The sequence below is a fragment of the Numida meleagris genome, chromosome 2 (assembly GCF_002078875.1).
Source record: "Numida meleagris isolate 19003 breed g44 Domestic line chromosome 2, NumMel1.0, whole genome shotgun sequence".
Taxonomy (NCBI): Eukaryota; Metazoa; Chordata; class Aves; order Galliformes; family Numididae; genus Numida; species Numida meleagris.
Genome location: NC_034410.1, coordinates 105,383,664 through 105,397,131, shown reverse-complemented (window position 1 = coordinate 105,397,131; position 13,468 = coordinate 105,383,664). Strand labels below are relative to the sequence as shown.

The window sequence follows — 13,468 nt, the reverse complement described above, 5'->3', positions numbered from 1 at the left end:
ATGAATGCTTGCACATTAATACATTTGCAAGCATTAAAATTCTGGAATTAATCAGGACGGGCTGGGCTTAATGCAGATCCCTTCTATTCTCCTGTCTATTTTCTGCACAATCTTACTGTGCACTCTCTTTTTATAAATGTAATTTGTGTTATGATCTTGGGAGAGATTTATTAAAGTAACAGTATATCAATAAGATACATATTTAATATGAATTAGTCCTGTAGTTTTATGAGCATGAATGACTAAAGACTTATAAGGATTAAATCTGTAACTTCAATTAATCTGCAATATCGTTCCAAAATGTTCACATAGCTAAATCAAAAAGAAAAAAAAAGATTCCTGAAAAAAAAAAAGAAATCAATATCATTCTACTCTTCTAAATAACAGACTATACAACATAAAATACACCAAGTCACATAAAAGCTATTTCATCGATTAACCCCTTTTATAGTACGCTTCTTAAAAGACACATGAGCACTGTCCAATAAAAAGCAAATTACAACACTCGAAATCAAACAAAGAAAAGAACCTGGTCGGAACTGCACTGAACCAAAGACACAACAGAAAGCAATGCAGAACAGCCTACAGAAGGATGCAAAATTCATACTTGGATTGGGCAAAGATAGTCATACTCATGGATAGAAAATTACAAAATGTAAAAATTTCTATAAAAGTACCCACAATTTCCAAAAACTATTCCTCAGTGCACAGTCCTGCCAAGTCAGGTATCAAACCAGGTGACCCTCATTCAACAGTGATGCCACTCAGATCATAACAAATAGTCCACTAAAAATTAAGTGAAGACAAATACTGTCAGAACAGTATGCCGACATAACCACAACCTAATCATTGTTATTATTGTGCCCTATAGCCTTATTTACATGAACAAAGAGAAAAGATCCAGCCTCAGTAGTGTCCTCCCTAGACAAATGAGTAAGAACCCAAAAGAAGTCCCATGTTCTCCTCCAGTCTTTCAAGATGATTTCCACCTTTACCAGGGCCCACGATCTTGTTTCCAGCACCTTATGAAAGTACCATTTTAGTGTTTTATATCACTGCCGTGACAAACGTAGATTCTTTTAAAGCCTCTCAGACAATTATCCATGCTTTAGACCCAATGGTCACACAAAGGAGAGGCAACAGGACGTGGTGAACCACCCACGACAGGTGGTCAGAGTTTGTAGGCTGCAGGCAATATTCTCACTGCCGGAGCAAGGGCAGCAGTACCCAGTTTTTGCCAAGCAGACTACTCACTTACCTTATTTTGGGCAGCATAGGGCATGCTATGCTCACACGGTCGTTTGGAACAGGAGTGCCCATCCCAGCATGTCCCAGCCAAACCCTCAGCACCACAAAGGCAAGAAATAGAGTGGAATCTGGTGGATGCTACCACCAGAACCATATATCTCACATCACAGCCCACTCATGAGCTAGAGGCTAAGTGCCTCAACAGGTGAGAACAAAGCAAAAACCTTAAAGAAGCACTTCCCTTCATACATATTTGTTTTTCAGCATTTCCGTCTCCCTCTAACAGTCTTTCTTTAACTGGCAGTCCCTCTTCCATTTCCTTCAGTCTCACAATGCAAGGGACAGACCACCACGCAGGGCTCATACTCAAGTTCAGAAATCAGTCTGTACAGGGTGACTCAAGCTGACAATAAAGATGCGTATGTGTGTACAGCCAAAAGTCAAGTTGTAGAATGGGAAAAAAAAACTAAAACTAATCGAACATCAAAATGGTGGTCTCAGCTTTAACACAAAATGCCAGTAAGTTATGCTGTGCCCAGAGAACACACTAACAATCATCCCTGTGACTTTCTCTTTCCATTTGTCTAAGGAAAGCTATGAAGCAGGAGGGGAGTATACTAAAGTATTAGGTAAATAATCTCATATTTGACATATATGGTTAAGACATAGCTGAGATTTCACTCAGTCATCCTGTTTCGTGGAAGAAATTATTCCCAGCTAATCACAACTTTTTTTTCTATATTTCTATGAATTTAAAGCTGTAGGGTCTAAGATTGAGGATAGACAAGTCTTTGACTGAAAACACTAGGAGCAAACTAAGCCTAGGGAGAAACTGCAGACTGAAGTCTAGTTACTAGTAAAGCCAAACACCAGAAGGAGTTAAGTATAAACCAAGGACACTGCGTGCAGTCTCTGCTGAGGACGAATATATAACTGCTCTACACTTCGCCTGAGGGATATTAATTTTAGGATACAAGACTACTGTAGGATAAGACAAGAATCTTGTATCCCAAGATTAATTCTACTTAGCTTGGAAGTCAATGGGATTACTCAGAGTGAAATATACACCAAATGCCTTGCTATATTGAGCCCTCAGTGTACCAAGCTAATTTAGTGCTTTCCTTGTCACCTTAATCAGATAAATCTTCAGTTTTAGCTCTTCTCGTGAAGGGAATAAACAGAAGGTAGACAAGTAAAATTTGTAACTACGACTGAAGAGAATGAGAAATTTTATAACTTATTCCAAAGAAAAATGGTTCCAAATCTCATTGTAGAAACAGAAACAGTAACTAACACAAATGACATTGGCATCTTCTACTGACACAGCCTGTTGCATCTCATCCATATTTAGAGATATACGATCTCTGGATCTGCAAGAAAGAGCCAATGGCTCTACCAAAAGATAAGGTGTCATTTTTACTACAGAAAGTAAGATAGTAACATATATAGTGTGTATGATAGCTTATATAATACATATCTTTCCTTAATGATATGAAGCTCTATGCTTACACTTGAAATGTATTCAGTCACTTTGTGCTAAATGCTTCAGTTACAAGAAAGCTGCAAGCTGTAAATTCCTAGAACTGAGAACTGTTACAGCAATCTGTAAAACATTACTGTCATCCTATCTCTTCAGCACATAAATAAAAAAGGAAAGAAAGAAAATGAAGGTTCATGTGGTATACAAGTTAAACATTAAAATCTCTATTAAAATCACCACCAAAATATAGTACTTACATCCAGCCTTTCACAAGCAGATTTGCAAAGGACATCTGTGAATCTCTTGCACATAATGAGTATGGAGTATTCCCAATATTCCCATTCATAAAACAGAACCTGTGACCATCTGTTGAATAACACTGCCACGGTCATTATACAGGGCCTGGTATAATTTGTTTAATAAAGTTATTTTTATTGCCAAAAACTTTAAGTCACCTGTCAATCTATTTTCATCCAAAGAGCTCAAAATAACAAAAAAAATGAGTTGTAAAAAAATCAAACTCTAAAGATACATGCCAAAAGAAAAACGTCATGCAATTAACACTGATTTTCTAATTTCAATCTGTTTTTCATAAATAGGTCACAAGAACAAATCTCTTTATTAGGGTGTTTATGCCCTTGCTGGAGTATAGCAGCATGTTGAAGGATTCATGAATGCCATTATCTGTTCTTAAGAACAATCTTTTCGTATGTGTAGTTGCTTTTGACATAGGAAAGACTTCTTCAACCAAGTGACAAAGTAGTAGACTCTATTCAATAAAAACAAACAAAATTAAAAAGTGAAAGGAAACTTAGACTAAAAGGTAATTGGAGAGAGGGGAAAAATACATCCCCTGAAGAGTCCCAGAAATAAAATGTCAAGCATTATGCTCTCATTTAGTGCTGCTTAGGATTTTTTTTTATTTTTCTTTCCCACATCTTTTCAACTCATAATGAAAAAATGCAGCATACAAATAAACCATTAATGCAGAAAATCACTTTCATTTGAGTTTAAATGCATGACATGCTGAGAATGTTAAAAATTAAGTTATTAACAACAAAGATATGTAACAGTTGGTTGCATTAAGCAACACTGTCCCAGATTTCTATTTGTTACATAAATGTCAAGTCTACATTCTGAAACTCATATCATGTAACATAACCTTTGAAATTTCACAGTTTATAGATCAGAAACATAAAGCTATGGACTTCTTCCATTCTGCCATGTAAAAAACACATGCTATAATAAACGGAGAAAAAGTCTATTGCATGAAATAAATAACAACTCTGCATTACAGTCATGGATCCTAAATTGGCAAAGACGAAACAGATTTATAGTTCACCACTGATTCACTTAATGCCACCACAGAATTCCATCTTTGTCCTCTCTCTCATCTTCACTTTGTTAGTTAAATTAAGACAGGCTTTAATTCCCATGTTTCTCTTGAATTAAAATATCAGTGGCAACCTGTTTCATGGGTACATAGAACAGTTAAAAAAAAACAACACAGCAAGCATCACAAATCATGAAGAGCAAGCATATTATTTCTTGGGATGCCACCACTTACAGTAAACATACACTGAAAGTAGTTACAGGCATGCAAATGTATAATTAAAACAATAATAAAAATCTCCCATGGAAACTGCTACAAAATACAAAGCATCATTTCCAAAGCATGGAACAAATTAATGTACTTCCAGCCAGACTTGTACACCAAACATAACAGCATTGGCACTATTTGTACACAACTGATCATTTGGAGATGAGGAACAGTGGCAGAATAACTGGAAGTTCTCAGACCAAGTTATTATTTTCAACTTATGCTAATCACGTGTAGAATAAGTGTCTATTCTTGTCCAGTGCTATCCTCCTACCTTGAGACACTCCTATTTATTTTTTGGAACATAAGTCATTTCTTGTCGCATATTTGTTTTTTTAGGTCTCTGTAGTGCTCGAGGTCTTTATGTGCAATTACAGTGCTCATTAACAGCTGAACGTTTTTCTGTGTTTTCACAAACATGAAGATAAAGCACATGGATATTTGTGGTATAGAGAGACTGTGTGCATTTCTGTGCATGTCTGTACATCTGCAAGCCAGCCCTACCTTCTACAGGGATAAAATAATGCATTCAGAGCTACAATTGCTGCAGATCATAACAGAATGCAAAGTGAAGTTTTTGTTTGCTTTCCCAACCACAGAAAAAAACAGAAGGACAAACAAAAGTGTGATGTGTTCAATGCCAGTTCTGCATTGCACGTGAATGGGAATGACGATGACACACGCACTGACTCAATTACATTTTTTTCTAATGTGAAGAGTGTATTTAAAAAAAAGAAAATGGTGTAATGTTAAGCTAATAATATCTATCAGTTGAAAAGTGCTTTAAGGGAAATCTGTTGCTTGACACAATAAAGCACATGTAGGCAAGGAAGCAGTTTGCACAATGCAGTTTAAAAGCAAAATAAATATAGAAATATCAACATAAAATCTTGAAACAATCAACATTTTCCCTCAGGCCATATTTTCAAACGGTGCAAAGTGTAGTGGGGGGACTACAAGGCTAGACTACCATCCTCCAGATAAAAACATCTTGTCATATTACATCTCAGAGAAAGTGGTGCAGCAATTTACATTGCAATGATGTAAGCAGTCAGAGTATAATGTCTTCATGCCAGACATGCTGCTCCAGCGTGTGTTCTGCCACACGCCCCTACACCCTGAGCATGCAGCCTCCTAGGGACCTATCCAACAGTTCTTACAGAGGGATTTCTAGATTACTGCTTGTCAGCATTTTGTTGGAGACTTCTGAGAAGAGATGTGAGCTATTGCAACTCCTGCCTTCTCTCAAAGGGCCAACTATTTCTAGGATGCACTTTAAAATCAAGGCCAGATTCATTTTCTCCTGGGTCGTATTTTGTATGTTATACAATATTCAAATCAAAATCTGTTCTTTACATATGGCTTAGAAGAAGGTATTCACTTAAGAGACCCACTGCCAGTATATGGAAGAATCACGTAACATCATCAGAAAAGCTTGACTACTACGCACTGTACCCACCAAAATGGGAGTCCCATCTACATTGATAGTATTTGTCATTAGTACAAAACTTACAACCAATCCATCTTAAATAGTTCCCTAGGCTACCCAAAGAAAAACATTATCAGACAAATGCAGGGCTTAAATCTAGACCGCTGCCACTGGTTTTGTTGTCTGAGACTTGAGACAAGCAACAGCATCTACACAGCAGAACTAAGAGAGAGCTTAGAGAGCTTTTCATGTAGATTTGGGAAGGGGATTCCAGTATGTACGCTGGTAAATTTAAACAAAGTTTACATTCAAGGGTATATTTTAAGTGAAGGATCCTGTCTTACCGTGAAGTAGAGCGGTCAACAATGCTTCAACATGGCAGTATTCTAAAGTTGCTTTAAAATTCTTTTTAGATATTTCTCAGAGTAAGAAATTCTGAAAACCACATTTATTAGAACAGCAAACATGCAGGACAGCTGCAAAAAGCATGCTATGCAAACAACCCCAGAGGGAAAACAAACAAGCAAATGTCCCAACAACTGGAAGTTAATTTTTAAAAAGTGGCTCAAAAAAGATTACAGTGATCATGTGGATTCCTGACCTTTTCTTTCCATCACAAGTAAGGGCTGAGGACCATGGGGATGACCCAGAAAAAAGTCCCATAAACACTATCTTGCATCTTACCAAAGCACTGTGTTGAGCAGCTGGTACATGCTGCCCATGCATAGGGACCTTTAGAGGGACATACCGTGCAGCCTGCCTTCGGGCAATGCATGTACTCCCTGAAGAGCTCCTGCTGGAACTCTTGCTCTTCCAGCTTCTTTTCCCCATTATGCAGTCTCCCTGCCATAGTTTCTCTGTCCTCTTCCCTAGACTTGTCTTGGCAATCAGAAAATCAGTTTAGTTTAGCATCTTCGAAATTCCATTTTCCTGAATGCATTTTGTAAATTCCACTGTCCCTTCCCATGTCTCTCTAGTAGTCAAAAAGCAATACATTTTCCTTGTTTTTCATTTCACTTATGTTGCCAGACATCTGATCAAATGCTTCAGCTAGGGAGCCAGAATTCTCCAATTGTGGCCTTGGTAAATTTGCAGTATCTGAAATGAAACATAAGAAAATGGTTAACGTAGGCTCTAAGACAGTGCAACAAGTTCTCTACTACCAAGGAATTCAGTACAAGAAATATCTCTCAGTTCACAGTGGAATTTCAAAGACTTTTAGGAAGTCACCTGGTGCTCAAACTCTACGTGATCAAGACATATTCATAATAATCTCCTCTCATCTTTATTTCTTCAAGGGTGGAGATGGGAAAGGAGGGCAGACAAATATATCAGGCTTGTATCAGAACATATGAGTGAGTCGTTCCTCAACTGAGTCGAAGGACAGACACCCCAGAAAGAGTCATATAGATTAATTTCTAAGGACAGCAAATTGCTTCAGGATAACCTATATGTGGCTTTAGTCAAGGAAAGAAGTCCTAACAGAATGACCATGGAGGGAGCAAGACTGGTGAGTTTGCTCTTTTTCTTCTCTCAAAGCAAGGTAAGAGGTGTGCCTGAGCTGGAGAAAGGAAAGCAAATCCACACCAGCGTCGAGGGAGTACAGGATTCTACCTTCAGTGCCAACCTAGGCATGTGGACACCTGTGTCATTAAAAAGCAAACTAACAAAAAATTCTGATAAAATAGTCCTGTGAATTTGGGCAAATCAGGGGTAAATCATGGTCTTCACCATCCTGCTCCAAAATTTAGTCTTCTGTTGCTTCATGTTATAGATTGGTTTCTAATAATACCAATTATAGTTATGCTAGAAAAGTCAGCCTGAAATATTACTTGGAGGTATATAGGTTTAATGTCCTATAATTCAGAAGCAACGCATGAGCCAAAATGTAACTTCCCCACAGCTTTCTTATGGCTTGGGGTCTGAGAGCATCCACTGAAATGAAAAGGGGTGTGGAGTTGCCACTTCTGTTATAAGAACAATTCATGTGGATGAGTGCTTCCTTCTCCATGAGAAACTGCATCTACCCACTTCATGAATAAATTAGTGGCACATATTACAAACCCAGCCACCAAGCATGCAGACAAAGCCCAAAGTTAAGAAAAACAAAACAAAGCAGCAGCAATAACATACCTTGAGTAGACTCCCTTATTTCCTGAGCTTGTCTCCTCCCAAACCCACTTGGCTGCTGTCTCTGGAGTTTCTGTCTCTACAAAGAGATCTGGATGCCCAGCACAGTCTCAGACATGTCCTGGTCTGTATTCAGATTCTGAGTCTGAATGAAGTATCCTTCTCTTCTCCCAACAGAAAATTTATGGGTACCCTTCTTGGTGCTGATTCCAAAGTGCCAAAAGTGAGGCAGGATTTTCTTCCATGTCTGAGAGGTCTAATATCATCCCAGACATCGTTATATCACATCTTCAAGTTCTTTATCCTTTCTTGGTACTGACTCAGGAACCAACTGGTACACTGATGGACAAGGTACTTGGCTATCACAGTCCAACAGACACTAAAACCACCTCAATGTCCTTGATATTCACAATACGCTCACGTGTTACCTATATGAGGCCAGTTTGCAGGTATGATCATTTCTTCTGATAAATGTTCCAAGAACATCTTGATAGATACAGACAAATCTGTACATAGTGAAGACTTCCAAAAAAAAGTAACACCTCAAGTCAATGGAACAGAAACTGGACCAGAGAGGAGCATGGTAGATACTACTCCATGACTTGATATCCATACTTGAGTTAGCCTTGTCCAGAGCAAGAATAATTCACACAGTAGTGTGATCATGTGCCACTGTTAGCAGATGCAGATGTAGTTCAGTACTTTCCTGGTAAGAGATCTTTACATAGGTCTGCATGCCAAAATCCTCAAGTGTGAAAATGAGGTAAATCAGTATGGAACTGATCAGTACTGATGGGAAAGCAGTGTGTGACAGCATGCCATGAACACCTTTTCCAATGGTACTAGATATGCAACAGCTGGGCACACATACCCGAGCACTTCCAACAGCAAAAGGGAAATAATATCTTTAAAATATGCCATCAGAAAGACAAGCATAAAAGACGGCTCTACACCACAGACTCTTTTGTCTAAACTGTCACGAATAGGAACGATTTGGTTGGACTTTGCAACCAGATACTATTCAGGAGCAAAACTGAAACTTCCTCAGAAACGAAATAAGCAGCATGAAATACAATCAGTGGTGAAACAATTGAAATCCTTCTTCCAGCAAAATGACACTATGGAAGGTTGCGAAGCTAGAAAGTTTCCAGAATAAAATGGCAGCCCAGGCTTTTAAATGTGATGAAGTAAGGTCTGAAGTGTGACACAGACCTTCTGAGCGTCCACAGGAACTGTGAACCTCCCTATCCCCTGCAAAGCACCCCCAGATCCACTGCTACCTGAGAGAAGTCAAGACCAAGAGCCAGGGCTCAGAAAATGCCCCTTACTCCAAGCTGCTGGCATAGCTCAAGAAATGCATTGTCGTGACTAATTTGATTCACGAGAACATCCTAAAATGCAGCGGTCACAAGGAAACATGAGATTGCTCTTTGCAACCTACACTCTGGAATGCCTCTAGAATTCATTAAAAATCAAATCATATGTAAATCCAGCATAGCACTTCAAAGAGAATGACATGACTACAGTGGCTAACAAGTAGATAAACAGTGGAGAAAAACTGCTGATTTGAGTTCCAATCTTCAGGCATACTTCACATTATCAACTTGCCTCCCTCTTTAATTTTAATGGACAACAAAACAAATACACACAAAATCAAGCTAATCAGAACTCGTTTTTTGAATAAGTTGAGTAGGAAATGGGTTGCAAGATTATTTTGTAGATTTTCATTCCATAAAGACTGTGTTAAGTAATAGAAAAACCACAATAGATAGGGAGGACCTCTTTCTGACATTAATACAGTATATACATATTTATACAGTATAAATCTTGCTGAGAGCAGGCTGATGGCTCATCTTCTGTTACTTTAGCACGGAATGTGTAAGTTGGTATCAGTTAGAAGACCATTGCATCTAGCTGTCTGAATTTTTTTATGTATTCAAAGGTACAACAGGCTGTCATTTGTACAAATTTTGTGTTATGCATCCATAAAAGCAACAGAAAGATTGGAAAGCAAAAGAATAAAATTCCAACAGTCATTTTATACTTTAGATCACTGCTGAAATTTATTCCTCTCTGCTATCGTATCAAATTAAATCAAATCTGCAGCATGCATATGGCAGTAGCCAGGACCTAAAACTTTAGAGAAAAATTAAAATGAAGGTAAAATCCTCTACCACTCCACAATGAACATAGAGAAAATGTTTTACTGATAGCTGAACTAATAATCTCATACTCTGAAGTACAAGATCTAATTACTATCAACTTAATTAAAACTGATTTCTTTCTATTGATTACTTAACTTTCAGATGTTGCTCTAACCCTATCGCCTTAGGGAATATTTTCAACGATTTCCATCACTGTTATGACTTTTTACATTAATTAAGCTATTTTGATTAGTTTGCTCTTTTTTAAACCGTTCTCAGAGCTATTCATCCACTAAGTGACAAATGACAGAGTTTCAACAGTTTACAGCAATTTCAACATTCATGGATTTGGATTTGCTCTTTTTTCCTCCTTTCCCTTCCCCTGCTCCCTCCACATCTAAGTTCATATACTACAAAGGATCTATACAGAAGTTTCCAAAAAGTTGCGTGTCTCCCTCTCAATGATCCGTGCAGCTAGTGAGTTGCTTTGTGCTCACTGCCTAACTTTCCTGACCAAACAGTTGTGAGACTCCAATCTAAGAATCCTCCCCAGTCCTCAGAATGTGTAAGTACAAGAAAACCTGCTGTGAATAATACCAGTCCATTAATTTTAGTGGATTTAAACTCGGACTCCATGAAAACCTAAGCATAAATACTTAAGAGTTTCAAGAAGGCACCGTGGACAAGCTTTCCTTAACTTAAGCCTAAATCAACAACTCTGCAATGAACTACCCCATGAAATACTGTACCTCAGTTAAACATAACTAAGAGAGTAGTTACAAGGAAAATAAAAGCAACGACATCTCATTAAACTAATGTTTTTCAGAAGTTGTATTTCATTTTTGACAATATTTATGTGACTTAAACAGATTTCTACAAACTCAAAATTGAGGAGATACTGATACTTTTTAAAAAATTATTATGTTTTTAGTTTTTCATTTGCCCTGTTGTAAGCTGAACTAATCTGCACCGTTGGAAAATAAATGTCACAGTTACACTCTCTGTTCATAACTGATTTTGAATATGTAGTTACTTTTGTGAAGCTTTTCTACATTTCTTGCAGCCTAAATCATCCAAATCAGAAATAATTCAAAAATCAAAACCAATCCCGCTCTTACACACTGTAGCATCACATATAGTATGAAAAAGAAGTACTAAGCAGACTATAAAGGAAAACTGAAGAGCAAGTATATCCAGATTCTTACTATCTGTAGAACTTACTCCAAAATCTTTGTTTTATTTTAAGCCTCACATAAAATTTTCAGTATAAGTGCTTACATAGAAAAACCTGGGATGTGATTAATACAAATAATTCTGCTTCTTTGCAAAGCACTTGAGAAAACATCAAAAATGCAGTAAATGGCAGGACTGCATCACTGGTAAACAAACAAACAAAAAAAACCCCTGCAATGCACCATTAAACAAAGCCCTACAAATCCTCTCAGAAATGCCCTGAAATTCTGCTGATGTCGTATTCTCACATTCACATCAGACACCCATGTGGAGGACAGCCAACTGACCTGCAGTCAGCAGGAGCTTACCTGCTTAAGTGCTTTCTTTGTGTGCTGCTGGAAGGAGGATACTAGCTTGCTTTGCACTGGTGCATTTGTAAGGCTTGAATCACGATTGGAAGACATTTCTTCAGATGTCTGCTTTGGGCAAACTTTATAAAAAAAAAAAAAAAGAATACTGTTATGGAGGTTATCTTCTCTGTATCTTTCTTGAAGAGTCCCAAGAAAGGAGAAAAAAATAGCAAGAACCTGGAAAACAAAAAGCTTGTTCTATGAAATTAAACTAATCTTGAGGTCCAAATGAGCTGAGAATGCGGTCACGTTGTAAATAAACGTGTTGCTTCACAAAAACATGTGCCTGCCCAGGCCCTTTCTTTGCAGCTCTGGAGACTGCAGATTTTGCCTGTTGAGTCCAGAAGGTAACTGAAGGAGTCAAACAAGGGTCTCATACAGAAGCCAGGCAGAAATTATCTTCTTCATCGAGTCATTTCTAATGGATTTCTATGTTTCTAAATGTGTACTTTATGTATAGAAGACACTGATGACCCTGTGCTCTAGAAATAGCAATGGCTTCTATGGAGCCAGACTAATCCATTTTGTACGTACTTCTTGGCAAAAGTAAGAACACACACTTTCTTGTTTAACGGGTAAACTGGAACATCCTGCAAAGAGGAATACTGGCCTCTCAGGTAATATGCACTGCTATCCGTCAGCCCTTTTAATAATACATGTTTTAATGAATAAATAGCACTTGCTTTAAGCAGCCTCTTGACTACATGTTGCCTGAGACTCAGAAAAGTCTCCTGGTTAAAAGGAAATATGCTAAATTATTTCTAAAAATCCAGCTTTACTAAACAGATATGAATGCCTGAAGCATTCTGCTAATCACAGCAGTCAGCAAGCTCGACTAAAAGGGCTGTAAAAACCTTTCCACTCTTAATGCCAGGCATCACCATTACTCTTAGCAGTGCTTAAGACAGCCCAGCTAAAACAGAATGAGCATAGATCCAGAAACTGAGCACTTTTCATCTCCCCTCCTCCTTAGACTCAATTCGAGTCTGCCTGCTCAACGCTGCTGTGCACGCTGACATGCTTGCTTTGCGATGCCCAGGTCTGCCCTACATGGTGCACCTACCATAGCTCTCTGAGGACATGCAAACAAGTTGCACCGACCTGTGCGAGGAGGAATTCTAGCCTGATCTTTCTGTTCATGTATGGTTTTCTCTTCCCATCCTTCAATACGCTGAGCAGAGAACTGAAGGAGTGCTTCAGATCCCTTGTCCCTAGCACTATTTCATAGAATAAATATATTGATGGCTTTTTCTTTGTGTTTGTAAGAAAAAAAGATAGAATTGAGACAATTCAGTTATCAGTAATTAATTGGCAGCACAAGATGCATGGGATATTAAACATTTCCACACTGAAAGAAAAACTAATTAATACTTACCTCACAAACAGAGAATATATTCTGTTTTATATCAGTACTATATCAAGACAATTTTCATATGAGATTAAAAATTTTCATTAGCAGATAAGAGAAATCCAATTCTGTCACAAGATTTCTAACTGATATTTTCCACTTTTTTTCCCCCATGTACTTGAAGCATTTGTCAAGAATATACAAAGCTGCAACACAGAACAGCTTCTGAGCTTACGTTAGGATCCATCTTTTCCACATGATGAGCAAAGCTTACAATCAAAAACGACAACTTGAAGGAGCAGTGAATTGTCAGCAGAAAACAAACAATAGCTATTTTATATAATCTAAATCACCGCAATAGTGAAGCTCCTGAGATACAGAATACCTACACCAAAACAAAAACCTGACACTTCGAATTACCCAGCTTCTACTTTATTTCTTCTTTTACAGATAATTTCATTGTTTTCTGGCAAAGACTAAGAGACTCAAAGGACTGAATTAAAAAT

General features: G+C 37.8%; 1 protein-coding gene across 6 annotated transcripts in view; it reads right to left on the bottom strand.

Annotated features, from left to right (window-relative positions):
* ASXL3 (additional sex combs like 3, transcriptional regulator) overlaps window positions 1–13,468 on the bottom strand; it is a 135,291-nt gene that overhangs the window by 48,411 nt on the left and 73,412 nt on the right. For 4 of the 6 annotated variants that reach the window (XM_021386452.1, XM_021386451.1, XM_021386453.1 and 1 more), the window contains one exon: window positions 11,573–11,694. In XM_021386452.1, coding sequence (XP_021242127.1) covers window positions 11,573–11,694 — 122 coding nt within the window. The other 2 variants (XM_021386454.1, XM_021386455.1) reach the window with 2 other exon arrangements.